The sequence below is a fragment of the Ceratotherium simum genome, chromosome 24, assembly GCF_057802395.1.
Source record: "Ceratotherium simum simum isolate JZ-2026a chromosome 24, ASM5780239v1, whole genome shotgun sequence".
Classification (NCBI taxonomy): domain Eukaryota; kingdom Metazoa; phylum Chordata; class Mammalia; order Perissodactyla; family Rhinocerotidae; genus Ceratotherium; species Ceratotherium simum.
The window spans coordinates 48667723-48692322 of record NC_141923.1 but is presented as its reverse complement, the minus strand read 5'-3'; the positions used below and the strand labels follow the sequence as shown (position 1 = coordinate 48692322).

The following is a 24600-nucleotide window of genomic DNA, read 5'->3' as shown; positions in this document are numbered from 1 at the left end:
AACTTAAAGACAAAGCAATAGAAATTATCCAATCTGAAGAACAGAGAGGGGTAAAGGGAAAGATTAGAATAAAACAGAGTCTCAGGGCCTAATTATGTGTATTTGGAATCCCCAAAAGAGAAGAGGGAGAAAATGAAGTTGGAAAAAAATGTTTGAAGAAATAATGACCTAAAGTTTTAAATTTTGATGAAAGACATAAATTTACAGTTTCATGAAGCCCAGTAATCCCAAGCTGGATAAATATAAAGAAAATCTCACCTACGTTCATCACAGTCAAAGTGATGGCTTTTGGCTTAAAACCAAAAAGAAAAAGATCTTGAAAGCCAAGAAAAATGACACATACATAAAGGAACATTGATTCAAATGATCACTCACTTCTCATCAGAAATAATGGAGGCCAGAAGATATGAAAACAATAAGAGGTTAAAAGAAAAATGTCAACTCTGAAATCTATGTCCAGTGAAAACATTCTTAAAGAATGATGCAGAAATAAAAACATTTTAAGATAAAAACTAAGAGTGTTAGTTACCAGCAGACTTGCACTACAAGAAATGCTAAGAAAATTCTACAGATTGAAAGGAAATAAAATCAGCTTGAATTTCAGCTCTTCTGAAAGGAATGAAGAATACGAGAAATAGTGAATATGTGGGTAAATACAATTTCTTAATTTCTTTACAATGGCTGTGCAAAGCAAAAATTATATTAGGCTTACATATGTAGATGTAACATATAACTCTCTATGTGGGATATATAAAAACTATAGCATAAAGGACAGGGGTAAATGGACCTATATGGTTGCAAAGTTCTTACATTTTACATCAAATGGTATGAATATTAAATATTACTTAGACTGTGAAAAGTTAAGGATATATATGTATTATACTCCCTAGAGCAGTGGTTCTCAAACTTTTTGGTCTCAAGACGCCATTACAGTCTTAAGAATTAATTGAGGACCCCAAAGAGCTTTTGTTTATGTAGGTTATATCTACTCGTATATATATATACATATAATATATACACCATATTAGAAATGAAATTTGAGAAATTCTAAAAACATTTATTAATTCATTTAAAAAAGAATAATAAATCCATTATAAGTTAACATAAATGATTTTTGAAAAATATATTTTCCAAAACAAAAAATATTAGAAGATTGACATTGTCTTAACATTTTGCAAATCTCTTTAATGTCTGACTTAATAGAAAACAGCTGGATTTTCATCGTCTGCTTCTGCATTCAGTCTGTTCTGATATGTTGTTTAGGCTGAAGTATATGAAGAAAATCCATCCTCACACATATATGTAGTTGGAAAATGGAGGAAAATTTTAATAGCCTTTTCAGATAATTCTGGATATTCTTGTTTAATACTACACCAAACTCTGAAGTGGAGGTTTCTTAAAAGTTAGTTGCCATGTGGAATCTAAAAGAATATTAGTGAACTTTTTGTCCTCTCCATTGGTCTGTCTTGCACTTTAAATGATTTTTTGACATCATGCATTGATCATTTGGAAAAGAGTGGTCACAGATCTTCAAAATGTTGATACATTTCATTAGACAATATCCAAAATCACATTTGTTAATGTCACTATCGATCTCATCAGAAAAGTCTTTAAGTTTTGAGAAGCTGCCAGTCTTATAGTGAATACAAGTGCTTATAGGTTTTCAAAAATTTTCATTTTCACTTGAAAGTTCATATTTCATCATTGACAATAAGTGTTGTCAGGTATTTTCTTTGAAGTGACAGGCTCGTTTGATTTAGTTTTGAAAAAATATATACCCAGCAACCAAGTCTGAACAACCACTGTTTGTCTGCCTTAGTTGTCTGTCAAGTAAAAAGTAGTGTTCCGTGAAAAAAGGTGGCTAGTTCAGCTCACAAGTCAGACAATCATATAAGTGCTTTTCCTCAAGACAACCACTGTACTTCAGTATTCAGCAGAATTTCTTTAAGTGAACATCTCATCACACAGAATATTATAGAGACTCATTCTCTAGGGGCTATAATTAATAAATATTTTTACTGCTTCATCGTGGATATTCTTAAGTGAAACTGACTTTTTTAACTGGGAGAGCACAGTAATGAAGAATACAGTACAATTCAGTGCCACTGCCTTGATCTGTGCGAAGGCCCAGCAGTTTTGCCCACCATTGCTTTTGCACCATTAGTGAAAATATCAACACAGTTGGCCCAGGATAAACAATTAGAAAAGTTTTCAGCACTTTGAATATTTCAGTACCACTTGTGTTTCTTCTCAAGCATTGACTCAAAAGAATATCTTCTTGGATGATTAGTTGGTGCTGACACCAGATGAATACAAACAAAATTAGAATCTCATGTTCTGCTACATCAGATTCATTCATTTGTAAGACAAAAATATAAGTAGACAAGACATTAAATCACTATATTTTCAGTTAAATTTTTAAATCAGTGATTCTCTGTATTATTGGAAAAGAGCAGTGCTATAATTTTTTTATGTACTTTCCATACAGCAGACATTCAGTAGCGTCAACTATATAAGGCTTTACTGGTCTCTCGGTTATTGTGTGTGCTTTACCAGCCAATGAAATATAATAACTTAGCCTGTAAAATGCTTGAATGGCTTTTTGATTTCTAGTTTGGAAAGTTATAAATACAATTTTTGGTGTTTAAAGGGCTCACTACACCTGCATTTAAAATTTCAATTCCTTTTGCTTTAAACTCTGAATGATTGGTCTCAAAAGATGCTGCAGCTTAACTTGGACCATAATACTATTCAAAAGTGTTCTATCGCACAAGACACAATAAGGTAGATTACTAACGTTTAAAAGGCTATTGGAAGATAGTTTTCATTTGATAAAACAAAACAAGAAATCAGTTTCACCCAGTTCCTTTGAGGTAGATTATTTTCTTTATTGAGTCAGAGAATTCAGACATTTTCATCTTTCTCAGCATCTTAGAGGTAAACAGGGAAGCTGTGTTGAGAAACATATTTTTTTATTGTGGTAAAATATACATAACATAAAGCTTATCATTTTAACCATTTTTTGTGTGTGTGTGAGGAAGATCAGCCCTGTGCTAACATCTGCCAATCCTCCTCTTTTTTTTTTTTTGCTGAGGAAGACTGGCCCTGGGCTAACATCCATGCCCATCTTCCTCCACTTTATATGGGATGCTGCCACAGCATGGCCTTGCCAAATGGTGCGTCGGTGCATGCCTGGGATCCGAACCAGCGAAACCCGGGCCACCACGGCGGAGCGCGCGCACTTAACCGCTTGCACCACCAGGCCAGCCCCTCATTTTAACCATTTTTAAGTGGACAGTTCAGTGGCATTAAGTACATTCCCATTGTGCAACCATCACCACTATCCATCTCCAGAATATTTTCATCATCCCATAGTAAAACTGTGCCCATTCAACAATAACTCCCCATTCCTAAGCCAATAATCCATTCTTAAATTTAAAAAGTTATAATTTTTTGAAGGGTTTTTTTTTTAATTTTATTTTTTCCCCCCAAAGCCACAGTAGATAGTTGTACATCATAGTTGCACATCCTTCTAGTTGCTGTATGTGGGACATGGCCTCAGCGTGGCCGGAGAAATGGTGCGTCGGTGCGCGCCCGGGATCCAAACCCGGGCTGCCAGCAGCAGAGCGTGCGCACTTAACCGCTAAGCCACGGGGCCGGCCCTAATTTTTTCATTTTAGAGTAAAATATATTTAATTTCTCTTTTTTTGTGTGTAAGGAGATCAGCCCTGAGCTAACATCTGCCAATCCTCCTCTTTTTTTTTTTTTTTTTTTGCTGAGGAAGACTGGCCCTGGGCAAACATCTGTGCCCATCTTCCTCCACTTTACATAGGACACCGCCACAGCATGGCTTGCCAAGCAGTGCGTAGGTGCGTGCCCAGAATCCGAACCTGCGAACCCCGGGCTGCTGCGGTGGAGCGCGCGCACTTAACCGCTTGCGCCACCGGGCCAGCCCCTGTTTAATTTCTAAAATGAGTTTAATATCAAATTTTAAAATTTAAGTTTTTGAAGAAAATTCTTAAATGTAAAACAAATCTATAAAGTGTACTTATTCTTGTTGTGTTTCTATGTAGATACAAGGAAATTTTAGGATTTCAAAACAACTATTTACTGGATGATAATGAGGTTTCAGCAGGTATAGCAGGTGATAACCAAAGAAAACTAGGAAGAACCCAGGAAAAATATGGAGAACAAGCTGAGTTAATCTCTTAAAATGCACATATTTATACTCTAATTCTGTTGTATCAGGAATTCTAGAAAACACAAGAATACACATGCACACAGTGTTGACATCATCACATATCATGTAGCCTCTGGAAAACTGCTGTACGTTCAACAGAGAAGGAGAGCATGATAGGTGAATAATGTCTTAGTATTTGCTTTTAATTATTTTGATTTTGATCTTTAAGGTCCCTGGACTACATTTTAAGAACTGCTGCCCTAGAGCAACCACTTAAGGCTAAAAACAAACAAAACAAAACAAAAAACAGAAAAGTATAGTAAAAAATCCAATAGGGGCTGGCCCAGTGGTGCAAGTGATTAAAGTGTGTGTGCTCCGCTTCAGCGGCCCAGGGTTCACAGGTTTGGATCCCAGGCGCTCACCGACGCACTGCTTGTCAGGCCATGCTGTGGCAGCGTCCTGTATAAAGCAGAGGAAGATGGGCAGAGGTGTTAGCCCAGGGCCAGTCTTCCTCAGCAAAAAGAGGAGGATTGGCAGATGTTAGCTCAGGGCTGATCTTCCTCACACACACACACACAAAAAATGCAATAGGTAAATTAAAATGGAATCCTAAAAAATATTCAGTTAACCCAAAGAACACAGGAAGTGATGGATAGAGGAACAACAAACAGTACCAACAACAAAACACAAGAGAGACAAAGAGAAAATAAATGGTAAAATGTAAGATCTAAATCCAAACATATCACTAATTATATTAAATGTTAATGGACTAAACACTTAGTTAAAAAGTAGAGACTGTCAAAATGGATTTCTGAAGAAACAAGACCCATCTATATGCTGGCTTCCAGAATGCATTTTTGAAAATAAATAGATGGAAACTAATATACTATGCATTCAGTAAGCATAAGAAGGCACTTTAATAGTAGATAAAATAGACTTCAAGACAAAGAGTATTACTAGATATCAAAAGGTACCTTTCCTCAGGAAGGAAAGATTATTACCAAATATAAAGAAGTACATTTCATCGAGAAGACATAGGGGCTGGCCCAGTGGCGCAAGCAGTTAAGTGCATGCGCTCCACCTCGGCAGCCGGGGTTCGCTGGTTCAGATCCCGGGCGCGCACCGACGCACTGCTTGGCAAGCCATGCTGTGGTGGCATCCCATATAAAGTGGAGGAAGATGGGCACAGACGTTAGCCTAGGGCCAGTCTTCCTCAGCAAAAAAAAGAGGAGGATTAGCAGATGTTAGCACAGGGCTGATCTCACAAAAAAAAAAAAGACATAAAAATCATAAATGTATACATGAAGACAAAATACTAAGAAGTAAAGGGGAAAAAAGACGTAACAAATAAAAGGAAAAAATCTCCACAGTCATAGTTGGAGGTTTTAATGCCCCATCCTCAGCAATTGATAAAACAAAAAATCAGTAGACATAGAAAATCTGAACAACACTATCAACATCCTTGAGCTAATTGACTTCCAATAACTGGGGAATACACATTCCTTTTATTGAGCATGGAAATGGTCATCAAAATAAACCATACAAGAGCCGGCCCCGTGGCTTAGCGGTTACGTGCTCGTGCTCTGCTGCTGGTGGCCTGGGTTCGGATCCCGAGAGCACACCAATGCACTGCTTCTCCAGCCATGCTGAGGCCACGTCCCACATACAGCAACTAGAAAGGTGAGGAACTATGACATACAACTATCTACTGCGGCTTTGGGGAAAAAAAGGAGGAGGATTGGCAATAGATGTTAGCTCAGAGCTGGTCTTCCTCAGCAAAAAAAGGAGGATTAGCATGGATGTTAGCTCAGGGCTGATCATCCTCACAAAAAACAAAAAAGAAAAAAAAAATAATAAACCATACAGTGGACCATAAGACAAGTATCCAGACATCCAAAAGAACTGGAATCAAAGAATGTTCTCTGGCCACAATGCAATTAAATATCAATAACAATATGATATCTAAAAAAATTCAAATATTTGGAAATTGTACAACATACTTCTAAATAACTCATGGGAAAAAGAAGAAATCACAAGAAAGATTAGAAAATATTTAAAACTGAAGTATAATGAAATACAATATACCAAAATTTGTGGGATGCAGCTAAAATAGTGCTTGAAGAGAAAAATAGAGTCTTAAATGCTATATTAGAAAAGAAGAAAGATATAAAATCAGTGATCTAAGGTTCCACCTTAGAAACTATGAGGGAAAACCAGGAAAAAGTTAAAAAATAAAAAAATTAAAAAGTAAGCCCGAAGTAAGGAGAAGGACTGGAGTAATAAAGAATAGAAATCAATGGAACAGAAAACAAACAATAGGGAAATTAAAGCCAAAAGCTCATTCTTGGACTAGATCAACAAATTTCGTGAACAGAAAAAAGCAGAGTGAAAATACCAATTGCCAATACTATGAACGAAAGAGGGAATATAGACATTAAAAGAAAAATGAGGGAAGATTATGAACAACTCTGTGGGCAAATTTGACAACTTAGACGAAATGGACAAATTTCTTTAAAAATACACCTTGAAATTGATAGAAGATAAAATACAAAATCCAAATAGCCCTCTATTTATTAAAGAAATTGAATTTGTCAAAAATTTCCCTCAAAGAAAACTCCAGGCTCAGATGGTTTCACTGGTTAATTCTGTCAAATATTTGAAGAAGAAATAACGCCAATATTAAAGAAACTCTTTTGAAAACAGAAGAGGAACACTTTCTGACATGTTTTATGAGGACAGCAGTACTCTGATACCAAAACTCGACAAAGATATTACAAAACAAAAGTTACAAACTAGTATCCCTTATACTTAGAGACACAGAATCTAAGCAACATTTAAAAAGAATAATACATCATGACCAAGAAGAGTTTATTCCAAGAATGTAACATTGGTTTAACATTTGAAAATCAATGTAATTCACTGTATTATGAGAACGAAGGAGAAAAACCAAATGATTGTTTGAATAGATGTAGAAAAAACATTTGACAAAATTCATCACCCTTCATAATTAAAAAACAACAACAACAAAATCTCAGCTAATAGGGAATAGAAGGAATGTTCCTCAATAGGATAAAAGACATCTATTAAAAAAACCCTACAATCAGTATCATACTTAGAGTATTGAATGTTTTGTCCCTAAGATTGGGAACAAAGCAAGTGTGTCCACTCTCACCATTTCTAGTCAATGTTCCAATAAAACAAGAAAAAGAAACAAAAGGTATAAAATTGGAAATTAAGAAGTAAAACTGTCTAATTGCAAGTAACATGATCGTTTATGTAGAACATCTTAAGGAATCAACTAAACAACTACTAGAACTGATAAGTGAAATTAGCAAGTTCTCAGGATACAAGGTCAAAATACAAAATTTACATTGTATTTTTATTTATATCAGGAGCAATCAATTAGAAAATGAGATTCAAAAAACAACTCCATTTACAATAACAGAAAAGAACAAAATCCTTAGGAATATATTTTCCAAAAAAAACAAACAATACCTCTATATTGAAAACTACAAATTATTTCTGAGAGAAATTAAAGAAAACCTAAATCAATGAAGACCATTGTTCATGGATTGAAGATGCAGTATTCTTAAGATGGCAATTCTCCCCAAAATGATCTACGGATTCAATGTAGTCCCAATCATAATTCTACCATGAGGTTTTTAAAAATAGAAATTGATTCTAAAATTTATATGGAAATGCAAGGGACTTAAAATACATAAAGAGTAGTGCTTTTGGGTAGAACTTTGTGCAGTGATGAAAATATTCTATTTCTGCATTGTTCAGTATAGTAGCTAACTAGATGTAGCTTGAGCACTTGAAAGCTGGCTAGTGCGACCCAGGAATTGATTTTTTTTGTTTGTTTGTTTTTTTTTCGTTTTCTTTTTCTTTTGGTGAGAAAGATTGGCCCTGAGCTAACATCTGTGCCCATCTTCCTCTATTTTGTATATGGGATGCTGCCACAGCATGGCTTGATGAGTGGTGCTTAGGTCCACTCCCAGGATCCGAACCTGCGAACCCTAGGTCTGGAGCGTGTGAACTTAACCACTACGCCACTGGGCCAGCCCCTGATCTTTTAATTTAATTTAATTTAATTTAAATGTAAATACTCACATGTGACTAATGGCTGTTGTATTGAACAGTGCAGAAAGTAACCCTGAAAAAGAAAAGAGCTTATGGGCCGGCCTGGTGGCTTAGCGGTTAAGTGCACGCACTCCGCTACTGGTGGCCCGGGTTTGGATCCCGGGCGCGCACCGATGTACCGCTTGTCTGGCCATGCTGAGGCCGCGTCCCACATACAGCAACTAGAAGGATGTGCAGCTATGACATACAACTATCTACTGGGGCTTTGGGGGGACAAAAAAGGAGGAGGATTGGCAATAGATGTTAGCTTAGAGCCGATCTTCCTCAGCAAAAAGAGGAGGATTAGCACAGATGTTAGCTCAGGGCTGATCTCCCTCACAAAAAAAAAAAAAAAAAGAAAGGAGCTTACACTACATGACTTTGAAACTTAGTAAAAAGCTACAATAATTAAGACAGTGTGCTATTGGCGTAAAATAGACAAACAGATCAGTGGAACAGAATACAGAGTCTAGAAATCAATCCACACATAAGGTCTTTTGACTTTTGACAAAGATGCTAAAGCAATCCAAAGGGGAAAGGGAATCTTTCTAACTAGTGATGCTGGAACAGCTAGATACCCACATGAAATAGAGTGAATCTCTAACTCCATCTTATACTATACACACACAAAAAATTCAAAATGGATCACAGACATAAATATAAATGAAAAAAGTCTGAATCTTCTAAAAGCAAACATGGAGAATATCTTTACAACTTGAGAATAGGCAAAGATTTCTAAGGTCATACAAAGTAATCACAAAATAATAAATTGATAAATTAGTCTAAATTAAAATTTAAAATTTCTCATCCAAAGACAAGACAAAATGCAAAGGCAAGCCATAGACTTCAAGAAAATATTTGCAATACATATATCTGATAAGGGACTCATTTCCAGCATATATAGCGATCTCCTACAACTCAATAGTAAAAAAAAGACAACCCAATTTAGAAGTGGTCAAAGATATGAATAGATTCTTCACAAAGAAGATACACAAATAGCCAGTAAGCACAATATCATTAGTCATCAGGGAAATGCAAATTAAAACCAAAATGAGATACTGTTACCCCGGCCCCTGACCCCATATGACATTAACCACACCCCTGCTCGGAACAAGCCTAACACATTCTCTTTAGCTTACAGGAGACCACAAGGAGAGGAAGGAAGATATGGCCACTTCTTCATTCTTTGGCCATTGAATAAAAGCTTGTGCCATTGAATGCTCACCTTCAGTTTTATTTCAAATCCACGACACCAAACAGAAAAGAACCCTCCAGAGAGGATGGATTGTGGCTACCAGGCGCACCCACGGGTCCCTCCTCAGAGCTCCTCCGAATGTGGGTTGGAGTCCCACCGGAGTGAGGTGAATTTGGTAACAATACTACTACACATCTATCCGCTTGGCTAAAATTACGAAGATTGACTAATGTTATCTAGGATGTGGAGCAACTGGAACTCATACTCTTTGGAAGTGTAAAATTGTACGTCCATTTTGGAAAAAGATCTGGCAGTTTCTTCTATAGCTGAACTTATGACCCAGCATTTCCACTCTTAGGTATTTACCCAAAAGAAGTGAGTGTATGTCCACAAAAAGATTTGTATAAGAAGGTTCATAGAAACTGTCCATCAACAGAAAAAAGTGGATAAACTATCATACAAACAAGCTCGTATAATTATACAGTGGAATTAGTGTGATTAACTGCCCTTGTTTCCCTGAGACTGGGAATTTTTGGGGGATGTGAATGTGGGACTTCAGTGCTAAAACAAGGAAACTTTATTTTTTATTTTTTTTATTTTTCCCCCAAAGCCCCAGTAGATAGTTGTATGTCATAGCTGCACATCCTTCTAGTTGCTGTATGTGGGACGTGGCCTCAGCATGGCGGGAGAAGTGGTGCGTTGGTGCGCGCCCAGGATCCGAACCCGGGCCGCCAGCAGCGGAGCGTGTGCACTTAACCGCTAAGCCACGGGGCCGGCCCTCAAGGAAACTCTTGAGCAAACCAGGAGGAGTTGGTCACCCTGATTATCCACCTCAACAGCATAAAGACCTAACTACTGACACGTCCAAGAACATGGATGAATCTCAAAACACTATGCTGAGTAAATGAAACCTACAAAAGAGCTCATACTCTGTAATTCCATTTATATGAAGTTCTAGAGTAGGCAGAACTAAGTTGTGGTGAAAACAAAAGCAGGAGAGTGTTTGTGTCTGGGGGTTTGGCTGATGGGGAAGGGTATGAAGGAACTTTCTGGAGTGATAGTAATGTTCTCTGTTTTGGTAGAGATTTGGGTTACCCAGGTGTACACGTTTGTCAAAACTCAATGAAGGGGGGGCCAGCCTTGTGGTATAGTGGTTAGGTTTGGTGTGCTCCACTTCAGCAGCCGGTGTTCACAGGTTTGGATCCTGGGTGCGGACCTACACCACTTGTCAGCCATGCTGTGGTGGTGACGCACATACAATATAGAGGAAAATGTTAGCTCAGGGCGAATCTTCCTCGGGGGAAAAAAAAACCCTCAATGAATGGTAAGTTGAAGTTTCTGAATATCTGCATTCTAAAAATTCCTGTAAGCAAATATTGAACTGTAGTTAATGATTTGCATACTGAATTGTTAATGATGTGCATACTGGAGTGAGGTGTCACTCTTCTTTGCTTGTCAAGTGTGGAATTTCTAGAAAAGTGCTATGTCGACATCAGAGATAGAGGAAGGGAGAAGCACTGCTCGAGGATCGTTCCTGAGTGGGATTGTTTGTTATGACTCTATTCATTTTAGGAAGATTTTCTTTAACTTGTTGACAACACTTTCCATGTTGCTGGATCCTTATTTCTTATTTAGTAATCCTATATTTTGCAGGAAGAATCTTACTTTGTTTTCTAGATCAGTGAGCTTCTTTCATTGTTTTGTGTATGTAATTTGGCTGCAGTTTTATTTAATTGCTTCGGTATTATTGGTTCTTTGCTCTTTTCTCAAGTTCTTATAATATTTACAAGTATAAGCCGAGACTCTCCATATTATGTCTTTTTAGCAGTCATTTTATTTCTCAAAGCAGTGACTCGAAACTTAATGGTTATTTTAAAGGATGGTAATGCTTACAGCATTCTAACTTTTCTTAGTACCTTTTCTTTAATAATATAATACTTTTAAAATTGGAACTGGATTGGGTTTAGATTAGCTTTTTTATTAACAACATTTTTTTTTGGATTCACAAAAATTAAAATGAGCATTGTAGAAAATTTTAGGCTTGATTTTAAAAAATTTTAATCTTGCTAGGGTTTTATTTTCACACATACGTTTTGTTATGGTAGTGGGTTAAGGTATGTTTCATCTTGTACGTATGTTTCATCTTGTAGTTCTCTTTCTTCTCATTTGTCTCTTTCTTCTCATCTCTAAAATGTGTTGTTCTTATGAGGAAGTCAGTTATAATAATGGTTCTCAATCCTACCAAACCCAGTGCACCCTTCTAATAACATTTTTAATAACCTGTTTCTATCCTGAAATTAATAAGTTGTTTAACCTACACCCATAACTTCAAAAATTCAATATAATTGCCCTGATTGTAATATAAAGAGGAAATAAAAGGAAAGTAATTAATAAATATTTCAATGTGTAAATTTTGGGGCTTGATGTAGTAGTCAGATGCTTGTGTCTATACAGAGACACTGTGAGTGGGACAGCTACAAATGCAGACTGTCATTGGTATGTTGCATTGGTGCCTTACGTACCACAGCAGTATTGCTGTCAGTTTCATGATTTTCAGAAATATTTGCCCATTCTTGATACAGTTCTGAACAAAACAAAGGACAAATTTCCCTCAATTTACATGTTATATGTGTTTCTGGAAATGTTGGCATCTATTTAAACTATGCAAACATAAACTTTGTTTATATGTAAAACAGAGTTAGGTTCTGGCTCATATCGTTATAAACAGGTTTTCATCTTCGTGAATGTCCAGGAGGACACTGGAAAGTTATGCAGGTGAGAGAAGAAGTCTCTAATGTGGAGAACTCTCCAGTGAATTGCAGGTCATCTAGCATCCCTGGACCTTGTGCACTAATGCCATCATTGCCCCTTAATCATTGTGACAGCCAAAACACAAACTTCCAAAACACCATATTGGGTGTTTTTTGAAATGGATATCTTTGGCAATTGTGTTACTTCTCAGAATAATGTTTTTAATGCATAAGATATATAGGATTACAAAGGAAACCAATTGTATTGAACTACAGGCCCCAGATTAAGAATCCTGCAAAGGGTGATATCACACCCCTCTCCAGTATACACTCCAGTTGAGAACCAGTAAGTTATAAGGGCATTCTATGTTTGGGGAAACAGAAAGGGCCTTAGTATTAAAGTATTGTGGGTTTGAAAGTGCATTTGGGTGCCTATATTATTTTGTCATCAACAAACAGCATCAATAGAGGAGTAACATCAACTCTTTAATAGAATGAAGCAAATAGCATAGGAGCTATATTTCTATTCTAATTTTGTATCTGATTGGAAATTAAATGTATCAAATAGACCAAAGGTTCTATTTCCCATTCTTTTCTCATTATGACTAAACTACCTCTCTGATTAATATCAATTAAAGCTCAGTTCTTTCGCCAACTTCTTTATTTATATATTACTTAAGGGAGTAAGGTGACCTTGGCAGAACAAAATCTTCCTCCAGCTGCCATTGGGCAAGTTGGCAAAGAACTTAATCATATTAACAGAGTAGTTTAAACACAAGTGGTTCTAGAATAGGAATTGTAAAGCAAGATAATCAAGAGTTTATTTCAACAGGTGCTCACTCAGTGTTTTCCAGGAGTGCACTGCAAGAGGTGACTATACTGTATGTGGACGAACAGTTTGTCATGACAAATGTGCTGAGTATCATGATGATGATTTTTATTTCTTTTAGGGTATGTCTCTGTGCCAGACTGTCGTCGTAGGCTCTGTAGTCATTCTTCTCTACTCTTCAAGAGCATGTTATAATTTGGTGGTGATCACCATATCTCAGGATACATTAGAAAGTCCATTTAATTATGGCTGGGATAATCTTTCAGATAAGGTGAGTATCTACCATGTATTGCCAATCTAATAATATGATAATGAAGTTAGCCTTAACTAGGAGAACATTTTAAGTGTTTGACTTAACAAACACTTTTATGGAATTTCTAGCTACTATCAGTAATCATACTTAAAGTTCTATGTTTAAAAATCCTCATTTAAGATCATGTGGCACTTGAAATCATTCTTCAGAGAGAACTTCTTCCAAAGGAGTACTTTCTTTTCTTTTTGTAAATAATACTAATAGTGCCATAAACTTATTGGTCATCAACCTATTTTATTAATTTTTTAAAGGATAATGTTTAAATATCTCTAGATAAATTGATTGCCTGTCATTCACTAGTGAATATGGGTATGTCTTTAATTTGTTAGGATGAAATCGATTCTCTCTTATCCAAGAACTACATATAACCTAAATATTTGGTTGGTTTAGATGTTTAATGACTTTATGAATATCTGGCACTGTCAGTCTTGATCATTGGAGAAGGCTCACAGTTCCTTGGGCATCCGGGTGTTTGCTGTAGTCATGCCCAGGGCTCTGGCTGTGCATGTTTAACTTCCCAGCATTCTCCACCCCCTTCCCAAAAGTGCAACATGACATAGCTGTATCTCTGTCTATATCAGTGTAATTTTGTACTGAACTTAAGGCATCCTGGAATACAATTTTATCAGAATTTCAGTTACCTAAGCAGAAGGAATTTTCACATGTGGGTCCATGTGGCAGATTCTCTTCACTGTTGCCCACTTCTCACTCCCAACATCTGGTAGAATAGAAACAAATTCAATATGGAGTTTAGGCCCAAAAGTATATTTTTAAGTAGCAGCAGAGCTGAGCAACTTACATGTTACATTTCTTCATAGGTGTAACTCAGGATAAGTGCAATTATTTTACCTATGGGGTAGCTGGAACCAGCAGTCTCTTTAAAACTCTCTTCAGACAATGGAGCCTAAAAATGAGATCACTCCATATTATCCATATATTAAAAGTATTTTCATTAATTGATTCATTGAAAAAGTTAATAACTTTATTCTACTTAACATCAAAGCATTTTTATGTCCTTCAAAGAATAAATATCATTACATAAGAAACCACAAAATATGGAAAATTAAATTGATTTTATATGCTTGTAGTTGCTATGTTTTAACTTACCCTACCTGAAGCAAGTTAATTGTAGAGGGTGATTGCTTATACATAAAACAGATTTTAAAATGCTCTGCCATTCTTTATTTACAGGCTCATATAGAAGACATAAGCGGAGAAGAGTACATAGTATTTGGAATGGTCCTCTTTCTATGGGAACATGTGCCAGCATGGTCGGTGGTAGTGTTTTTCCGGGCGCAGAGATTAAACCAGAATTTGGTATGATATCATAATATTCCCTAATACCTGTTCTCCTTATTTTTAAAAATAATGAACATTTATATTGACTTTCTATTTTTGGCCAAGTTTAAGACTAAAAAGCATTATAGATCCCAGCCTCCTTTCTTAGTTGAAAAGTAAATCTTCACATGCTATCTCATACTTTGTTCACAGACACCTGCTGGCATGATAAATAGTCACAGTTATAGTTCCAGAGCTTACTTTTTCGACAATCCAAGACGATATGATAGTGATGATGACTTGCCAAGACTGGGAAGTTCAAGAGAAGGAAGGTAGATGTACTGAATTAGTACTGAAATAAATTGAAAAGAACAAATCTAAGCTTTAACCCAAACATGAAAAAGGTGATTTGGTGATATATGTCAATAAATAAGATCATTTAATATTGAGGCTTAGAGCAGTACGTAGATGTTAGACCTGTGGTGGGACCTGTACTATACATAACTATCCTCTAACTCTGTGCCCCTATAGTACCTTTATTTAAGAAATGCCTTTGGATAAAATGGTACCATTTCATTTCAGGGTCCCTTGTTGGTTCAAAGCTGGGAGGGTTGATGAGCAGGGAAGGAATACTATTATAGTGATTATATATGTTTCTATATCTCTAGTGCTATTCAAAATCCACAGAGAACCGCTACAACTCTTGGGAAGCTTAGGTGTCAAAGGAAATCTGTGCCCTCCTTATTCCAAAACCACTGCAAGTCCATACCATTAGCTGTGTATCAAGGCAAAGTGAAAGCCTTAATGCACACCTACATCATGCTCTGAGCTTGATACAGCATCTCCTGTAATCCCAACTTCATCTGGACAAGTAACCTCAGGTTTTTGAGCCTGTTTTTCCATCTGTGAATAGGGATGATAATAGAACGTATCTGATAGGATTGTGTCAAGATTAAATGAGTGTATGTGTGTGTGTATACATAATTATACATATATATACATACATACAAACATCTCCTAGAATAGAGCCTAGTACTTAAGTACTACATTATTATAATCAAGTTCTACTAGTTCTGAGTAGTATTTATTCATACTTTTGTAATATGTGATATAGAATCAAGGATATTAGATAAAAGGCATTAAATTTTGTAGAAAGCCATTATGTTATTTGGCAAAGAATATATTTCAATATATAACTGTATTGTAAAATTCCTTGAAAACTAAAAATGCCCAAGTGACTTATTATATCCTGATCATAGTCCTATGGCTTTTTTGCCTTTTTTTGTTGCAGTTTATCAAATTCACAAGGTTTGGGCTGGTATGGCAGCATGACTGGGTGTGGCGGCAACAGTTACACAGTCTCTCCCCACCTGAATGGACCCATGACAGATACTGCTCCTTTGCTCTTTACTTGTAGTCATTTAGATATGAACAGTCACCCTACCGTATACGTAACACCACAAAACTGACAGCATTACCAAGTCGTGATTCTTCAGTTGTGTTTCATCAATGTGTTTTACTCTGCGTGTTTCAATTCCATCTACATGAACATTCCATTGTCTGCTGCAACTGAGAACAAAGCCTGGAAATGTGGCTGTGTTCAGCAGAGGACACAGCTGGTACTTTTGACGTCTTCATAGTAAAATGAAGTAAAATGGAAAGTTGGGAATGGGAGAAAAGAGGGAATAGATCTTAAGGCACTTGATGGCCTCCACACATCCTGACTTTGGAACATCAGATGCATATTTGCAGTTTTATCTTTATTCTGAAAGAGTACACTGCAGTCCCAAAGTCATACTCCAGTGTTTACACAGGGATATTATATCGTACACCAAATGGGAAGGCAATTTCCTACAAAAATCAAAGCCTTTATATTCAGTGGTGTACTCTATGTGGAATTCTTACCCAATAAAAATTTTAGTGTAAACATTGCACAGAATTAAGGCATAAAAATGTATCATTCTTTTTAAAAATCTAAAATATATGTGATCATTGAAGATCTCTTAAGCATGATTGTAAAATACCACCTGAAATTATTCAATCATTTTAAACAAATGATAGTAGTAATCCTTACAGTGATGACCAGCAGTGTTCTTTGGAAAGCCACAGTCATTTCTTCAAGAGGAAAGTATACCAGTAAAAATTACGTGGCTACTTTGAGTAGAATTGGTCGAGTGATTATTTTGTATGATTAAGATATATGTAGTAGTTTAAGCATGATTCTTCAAGAAAGCAATAGTGATTTTTGCATACGGAGATTTTGGTGGAAACTTCTTGGGACTAAACAAGTTTACAGATGAATTGAAGAATTATTCATAAATGTATAATTCTAAATTAAAACATGAATACATTTTCACAAGCATTCAATTTAGCTGAACCAAGATATAGCTGATCTTACCTATTTGAGTCAGGATTGTCCTCAGGTAAATTAAATCATCATACATTATTGCAGTGAACTCAAGTGCAATACTTTGTAAGACATATAATTCCTTCTCTACTTTTCATATTTTTATATCTTGTATATGGGCAAAGCCAAATTAAATTTAATTCAAATTAATTCCAGCAATAGACTAAATGAGCAAACTTGTGTAAAGGTACCAATTAGGTAAGTGTAAAGCCCATGGTTAACAATATGGGAATACTTTTAGAATTACATTAAAACTGTCTTGAATGCCCTATCCCAAATCTTAAAAAAAATATGGTAAGCTAAGGTAACAGTGAATTTTAAAATGCACTTTCTACCCGTGTCCATATGGAAAGAAGCAGAGGCTGAAACCTCAAGATGCCAAGGGGCCGGGCAGCAGAGGCGGTCATGACACACGCAAGGGCTGACTGCATGCGCTGTCCTGCTGGCCTGTTCCTTCAGAACTGGAGCTCACACAGCTGTCCTTGGCTGTCTGCTACTTTGATTAGAAAGTTATGTTTCATTTCTACTCTTACTTAAAATACCTTTCAACTTTTTAATAATTGATTTAGTAACTTCACAAAAGTGTAACAGTAGGTGAAACCCCAAGGAATAAATGAAATTTTAGTGCTTTTGGTCTTTGGAGAGGCTGGTACACAGCCAAAGAAATTTCTTTTTTTATCATACAAAATGACTCTGAATTTAATCAGAAGCATAAACTTATAAATGTTACTTTGAGCTTGCTTGTAATAAGTTCTCTCATTGTAATCAAATTATTTTAAAATTTACAGTACAGAAATCAACCTTGGTATTATTAACATGACAATATTACATGCACTTAACTGAGTATATTTTGATTACAACTTCAGTTATTTCTTTTCAGAATGCTAACTAGTTCAAAGTAATAAAGTAAATGTTTTCTAATAAGGCTTCCCTAGATATAATGTTCCTATTAGACCAGATAAGTAAAGATTACATTTTAAAAATATTTCCGATAAAATAACTTGGTTCTTTCAGCTGCATCAGTTGATTCTTCCAAATTTGAGATCAGTACGTTCATTCTTATCACTAAGGGTACCTGAATTCTTGCATTTGTCTCCTTATACACCTCTCCCACAATACATCACCAAAGACAAAGAAAGATGAGCTTCCAGCCCAGTTTTTGCTTAAAAATTCCAAAGCACTAGGAGCACTTTAAGTTTGGTCTCACAAGGAGTTGCTGATAAGATCAAAGGGCTACCGATTCCCTGTTCATCCTGCACTGAAGCACGAGGACAATTTCAAACCTTCCTTTTTGGTTCATTAATTAGAACAGTGAATTTCATTGCTTAAGTGTGTAATTCTACAGTGATTAGCAGTATTTGTTTGTATGGTTTCATTTGGTGGCTATGAATTTTAATACTCGTACCACTCGCCATAGTGGTTGTGGTTTTATGAAAGATGTAAGTCACAGCTCAAGCAGCCTATTTACGCATAGCTGCCTTTCTTGTTAACAGTGTTTCTCAGCTACGTAATCAGTTCCAAACTGGTTGTAAAAGTTTAGCTGTGGCCAATGAATGTATTTATTTGTTGTTTCACTAAATTGTAATAAAACACTACTGATAAAAATAAAAGTGTTTGTGCTTTTATGTGGACGTCTGGTTTTCTTAATCTCTCTTAATGGACCACACTGATTGAGCTTCTGTCATATAAGAACCCTGATGCTACCAAAGAAAAGAGAAAAACACCAAGATTACAAATGCTAGTTTGCTCTAGATGTCATGTCACTTAGTATTACACACTAATTTGATATGAAATGCCATACACTTTTTTTTTTATAATTTTATTTATTTTTTTCTCCCCAAAGCCCCAGTAGATAGTTGTATGTCATAGCTGCACATCCTTCTAGTTGCTGTATGTGGGACGCGGCCTCAGCATGGCCGGAGAAGTAGTGCATTGGTGCGCGCCCGGGATCCGAACCCGGGCCGCCAGCAGCGGAGCGTACGCACTTAACTGCTAAGCCACGGGGCCGGCCCTGAAATGCCATAGACTTTAAAATACCAATATGTTATTAGATAGTACTCATTTATTCAAACATTAAGCTAAGAAAAATCCTTCTATGAAGTAAGTTATAGTACTTCTCCCCTTCCCCTTAGAATCTTAAACAGGAATAAATTTATCTAGCCCATAATCCTGGGCAGCTATTCTTTGATTATTCAAGCAATTCCTCAATGTTGCTGCCTTTTCCCTTGAAAGAAGAGTTCTTATTTTTCCCATAATAGACTCCTTTCATAGACCGCCAAAACCACACCAAATTTTGAATACAATTTCAGGAGCTTTACTGACCAAGTCTACAAATCCTTGGGGCTCTACTTATCTTGCTGTAAAGAGTATTTGGAGTGAAGGAATGACCTCAAATATAATAAAGTTGTCACTTTAAAAGCAATTTATTCAACAAACATTAAGTGTTCATATGCCAAAAACTATGCTATGGAGATGCAAAAATAGATCAAGTTCCTTTTCCTGCCCTTAAGGAGCTCACATTCTAGTGAAGAAGGCTTTAAAAAATAAAAATAATACAGTACAGTGACACAATAGAGGTAGGTTGTAATTACAGTGGTGACACAAAAGAAGTTAGAGGATCCTCCTTGGATGGAGCAAGGGAGAGTTCACTGAGGTGATGTTTGGTGCGGGCCTGCGAGGAGACAGAACTTGTCCAGGTGGAGGGGATGGCCAGGGCACTCGACGCAAGGAGAGCAGCACACACAGAGGAGCGAGGCCTGGCCCCATGCATCTGAAGAACCGTAAGTAAGTTTGTTTACCAGAACACGAGGGAGGGGAAACACCCAGCAAAGGGGCTCGGCTTCCTCCTGAAGGTTCGTGAAGTCACTGAAGGGTGTTAAGTAGGGAGAACACTGGTAGAATGCGTCTAGAAAGCCCACCCTGGGAACACTGGAGCAAAAGAGAGGAGACAGGCTGGGTATAAGGAGACGGGTTAGTGTAGTACTCTAGCTAAAGAGCAATGAAAATGGAAAGACAGTGATGTATCAGAGATATGGAGATAAAATCCGTAGCGCTTAGACACTGACTGGATGAGGGAGAAACAGGAGAGGAGCAAGCCTAAGGAATTTAGATGATCATGGTTCTGAAATTTACCAAGATAAGGAATATAGGCATAAGAGGAGACTTGGGGGAGAATGATTGTTTTAAGACACACAGGTGTCTACAGGACAACCAAGTAAAGATATGCAGTAGGCAGATGGATTAAGAAATCTAGACTAAGGAGAACTTAGAAATCGTTGAATTGGAATTACCCGAGAGTAGAGGGGTGGTGATTAGAGGAAGAATGAAACCCAGGAATAACATTTAAGGCATAAATGAAAAGAGGCTAAAAAGGAGGCATTCAGGAGCAAGTGAAACATAAGGAACCCAAGGAAAAAAAGATTTTTAAAGAAGGGGCTGTCAACAGTGTCAAGTGCAGAAAAAACATAAGAACTGGCCTGTGAACTGAGCTGTGGGTTTTGAGTTGGGATTTTAGACTTCAAAGGAAGAGATTGTTAACTATGGAGCCAAAAGCCAGATTTTAGTTAAGGAGCAAGTGGGAGGTGACAAAGTGAAGACACGAATATTCTCTCAACAAGACTGGCTGATACAAAAGGGCAGGGACACAACACGAGCAAGAGGTGCACAGACCAAGTCGCCACTTAAACCCAGCTACAAAGGTCCTTAAAATGTATATACGCTGCTCACTTCATAGTCCTTGGAGTCTCTAAGAATACTGACAATTAGTAGGTTAACGTCTTTCTTTTCCTGCCCTATTCAAACGAGGGGGAAAGAAAAATAGAACATATATTGTTAAACTTAGCTCTGTGATTATTCATTTAAAATATACTGGTTACATATTCACACATTCAATAAATATTTATTGGATACCCACTATGTGCTTGACACTATACAAGGCCTTAGGGACACAGAAGAAAAACTACAGCAGTGTAAAATTACAATTCTAAACCATTATATAAATAAACCCTGCTTTATTAATAATGTGACATCTCAACATGGTATACCTGCAAAGACAAAGAAAACACATGATTTTGAGGTACACAGTTTCTTTTTTCCCTACAATTACCATGTGATATAAATTCTTAAAGCCCTTCAAATATTTTTATCATTGAAGAGCTTCCACTAATGAAAACCTCCCAAAATTACGGTTTAGTTTTAGGGAGAAAAATGAAATGAACCTCATGTACAAAAGACAAACATTACTTGCCCTATGACTATATAGATCAAGCATGAAAAGGGCAACAAAATTCAAAAAGAACTTTAGAGACAGGAACTTGAAATGATTCCTTTTTCTAAGGCTTACAGTATTAGGGTTCCAGGAGTTTTTTTCTGAAAAAAACATTTTTAAAAAGTTATTTGGTATATTACACACTGAAGTATTTAGGGTTCAAAGGGCATGAGGCCTATAACTGACTTTCAAATGATTGAGGAAACAATAGTATTTGTATGTATATATACAGAGAAAGCATTAAAGATAAAGCAAATATGAACAATTAGTGAATCTGGGTAGAAGAGTTCTTTGTACTATCCTGGAAACTCCTCTGTAAATTTGAAATTATATAGAAATTAAAAGTTTCCCTCAAATTCTGTTCAGTATTAGGCAAAGCATTATGAGAGTAAATATGTAAATTTATTCAAATTTCCACAATGTGTAGAGATCCCCTACGACTTGTGAGTTGTCACTGTACCTTTCTATACACCCAAACAAGCCAATGAAAATAGCAATATACCCTCCAAGTGATTTGTTTCCTACCAATGTATTTTAGGGTTGCCAGATAAAACACAGAACTCCCAGTCAAATTTGAATTTTAAACAAGGAATAATTTTTTGGTATAAGTATACCCCAAATATAGCATGCAACATACTTATATTAAAAAACTACTTGTTTATCTGAAATTCAAGTTTAACTGTATTTTTATTTACTATATCTGATAACCCTAAATGTACTGAAAAATTTTGGGCTGTTAATTATGGGTCATTCATGAGCCTCATTAGCATTTTCCTATTAAACACTTGTCACATTGGCCATAGTTTTATTTATATTACATCTTCTTACACAGAATTCTAGTTTGAGAGACTTAAAACATCATTTACTTAGTTTTACCATATATGAATTTGATAACCCTGATTTTATTCAATACTAAACTTTAAAATTTGTACCACATTATCAAAGTATTACTTTTACTCACAATAATATTATACATAGACTTAACACAATTAAAAAAATGTTTACTTAAAACAACATAATTCCCCTTTTACAAAAGTAGCTTTATATAAAATGTTTGGTTTAAGATATCACTGCTATTATGCCTTTGAATGAAATTCCACTCTTTGGCCTCCATTGTCCAGAAACAGGCACATTTCAACTCATTTTCTTTAATGAATATTTTGTAACAAGTTCCTGAAGTTTTCTAATTCTTTCACACTTGTAGAAATTCTGTAACAAAAAAAAATTTCACTTAAAAACTATCTTAGATAACTTTTCTCTGTAAGTTATTCACTTCGCATTTTTAGAGCACAAAAAAACTTTATTTCAACAAATGTAAAGGTGCATAGACAATTTAATCTACTTTGATAAAAGTTCTTAATCTGACATGGTAAAACTAAGATAATATTGCCTAGAAATTAATTATTTTTAAGTATTCATAACAGTATTATTCATAAACAGTATTAAAGTTTTAAAATACAGAATTATAAAGTATATAAATATTAAAATAGTTAGGTATTTTAAGTATTCAGAAGTGTATTCATATGCTTGGTATTTTAAGTAAGTATAAAGTATATGAGCATTAAAATATGTATTTTAAATAGGCATAAGTATATGAATACTTAAAACTAATCATTATACCATATTTAGTAAATATACAAAGAATCAAAGCTTTTAGACCACAGTGAGAATAGTAAATGTGTGACCAAATTGTTTCCACTAATTTTTATAAAAAGTCAAGTTAGTTCATTATTTTCGTGTCCTTTAGCTCTGCTCTCTACTGTGAAACAAGCAGCAGCTATGCAATGAAACAGAACTGTCAAGCTTCTGTGTACCAAAGAATAATTCTGAAGATCATTTCAAACCCAAAATAACAAATTGTAATTTTTTTAAAGTGAATAAACAATAAGAAAAAGTTAGTTTTTATAAATCTCTATATTCTTTACATATGTCAAGCCAGAAGAAAATGCATCTATACTTAAATTTTACAATATAAGTTCCTCATTTCAAGCTTGTGGTCTACAACATTCTTATAAAAATATTTATCATTTTTATAAAAATTATTATTTTTAAAAAATTAACCTTTTTACATAATGATGAATCCACAAGGAAATTTTACATGTACACCTATATTAACCAATATGATTTTTCCAGGACCTTCAAAAAAATATTTGGGCAGCACAAAAAAGTACTTTTAAATAATTAGAAAAATACACACGTTCAGTAAGATGAATATTGAAGTCCAATGAGTAAATTAATCATGATTATCAAAGTCAACAGACGAAATAAAGAACATCATCGAATGACTGTATGAGTCTCCATACTTAAAGTATTTCCTAAGACCACAGAATTCTGTAGTGAGATAATTTCACTAAAAAGGATATTCCTTACCCGGTTTTATCTGAGAGTATACATGTTGCATTAGACTTACTTGGCTAGCAGAAACAATTTCAGTACATTCAAACTAACCTTCCAAATGCATTAAATAAAGATACTATTTCTTGTCTGGTTAGATAGAATTCATAACTGGGCCCACTTTCTGGCATATTTGCTATCAGTTTCTCAGAAAACAAGATCTTCAGAGCAGTACCCAAACCCTGAGTCTATAATAGAAATAAGAAAAAAGAAAATCAGAAAATTCTTTGTGCAAAAAAAAATCAGAAAATTCTTTGTGTGAAGAATAAAAAATAGGATTGAGATAGATTTGCTTACCTGAAGCTTTCCCCACAGTCGACATTTAAAACAACCAACACAATCCATGATTCTTGAAATATTTCTAAAATGCAGTCGAAAGTCCTCCTAAAAACAATTTAACAAAATTTCATTAAGATGTAGTATTACAGTCAAATACTAAGTTTTCTCTGAGTGCCTTCTATGTGCCTAACACTGTGTAAGGTGCCGTAGGTACCAAAAAAGGGGAAGAGAGTTAAAATCAGCATTCACTGCGCACGTCCTACACACCAGAATCTTTATATATACAATTTCTTCTTCATCACAAATCCAAAAGTACATATTATTATAATCTACATCTAATGAATTAAAAAAACAAGGTTCAGAGAGGTGAGGTAAGTTGCCTGAATTCCCATATCGAGTAAACAGCAAACTTAGACCTCAGGCCTGCCTGACTCCAAAAGCTAAACTATCTGCAGATATATACAAGGTAACTGAGTTGAGGGGTTCTGCTCTATGTGATTATTAACTATATGTCAACATCGGGGGAGGGGGACTGGGGTTTGGATGGCATCATTTACCAGGAGGGAGGGAGGGAGGAAAGGAAGGA

At 35.7% G+C, this 24600-nt stretch overlaps 2 protein-coding genes across 4 annotated transcripts in view; one reads left to right on the top strand and one right to left on the bottom strand.

Moving 5' to 3' along the window:
• GPR137C (G protein-coupled receptor 137C) overlaps positions 1-18699 on the top strand; it is an 86125-nt gene extending 67426 nt beyond the window's left edge. The window contains exons 4-7 of the mRNA XM_004426441.3: positions 13198-13347; positions 14581-14706; positions 14881-14999; positions 15959-18699. Coding sequence (XP_004426498.1) covers positions 13198-13347; positions 14581-14706; positions 14881-14999; positions 15959-16136 — 573 coding nt within the window. The 3' untranslated portion in view covers positions 16137-18699. The remainder of the gene's footprint in view (positions 1-13197; positions 13348-14580; positions 14707-14880; positions 15000-15958) is intronic.
• A 779-nt stretch (positions 18700-19478) lies between these two features.
• Positions 19479-24600, bottom strand: part of ERO1A (endoplasmic reticulum oxidoreductase 1 alpha) — a 50235-nt gene continuing 45113 nt past the window's right edge. For all 3 annotated transcript variants that reach the window (XM_004426152.3, XM_087448520.1, XM_087448521.1), the window contains 3 exons: positions 24033-24119; positions 23790-23923; positions 19479-22550 (listed from right to left, as the gene is read on the bottom strand). In XM_004426152.3, coding sequence (XP_004426209.1) covers positions 22490-22550; positions 23790-23923; positions 24033-24119 — 282 coding nt within the window. In that variant the 3' untranslated portion in view covers positions 19479-22489. The remainder of the gene's footprint in view (positions 22551-23789; positions 23924-24032; positions 24120-24600) is intronic.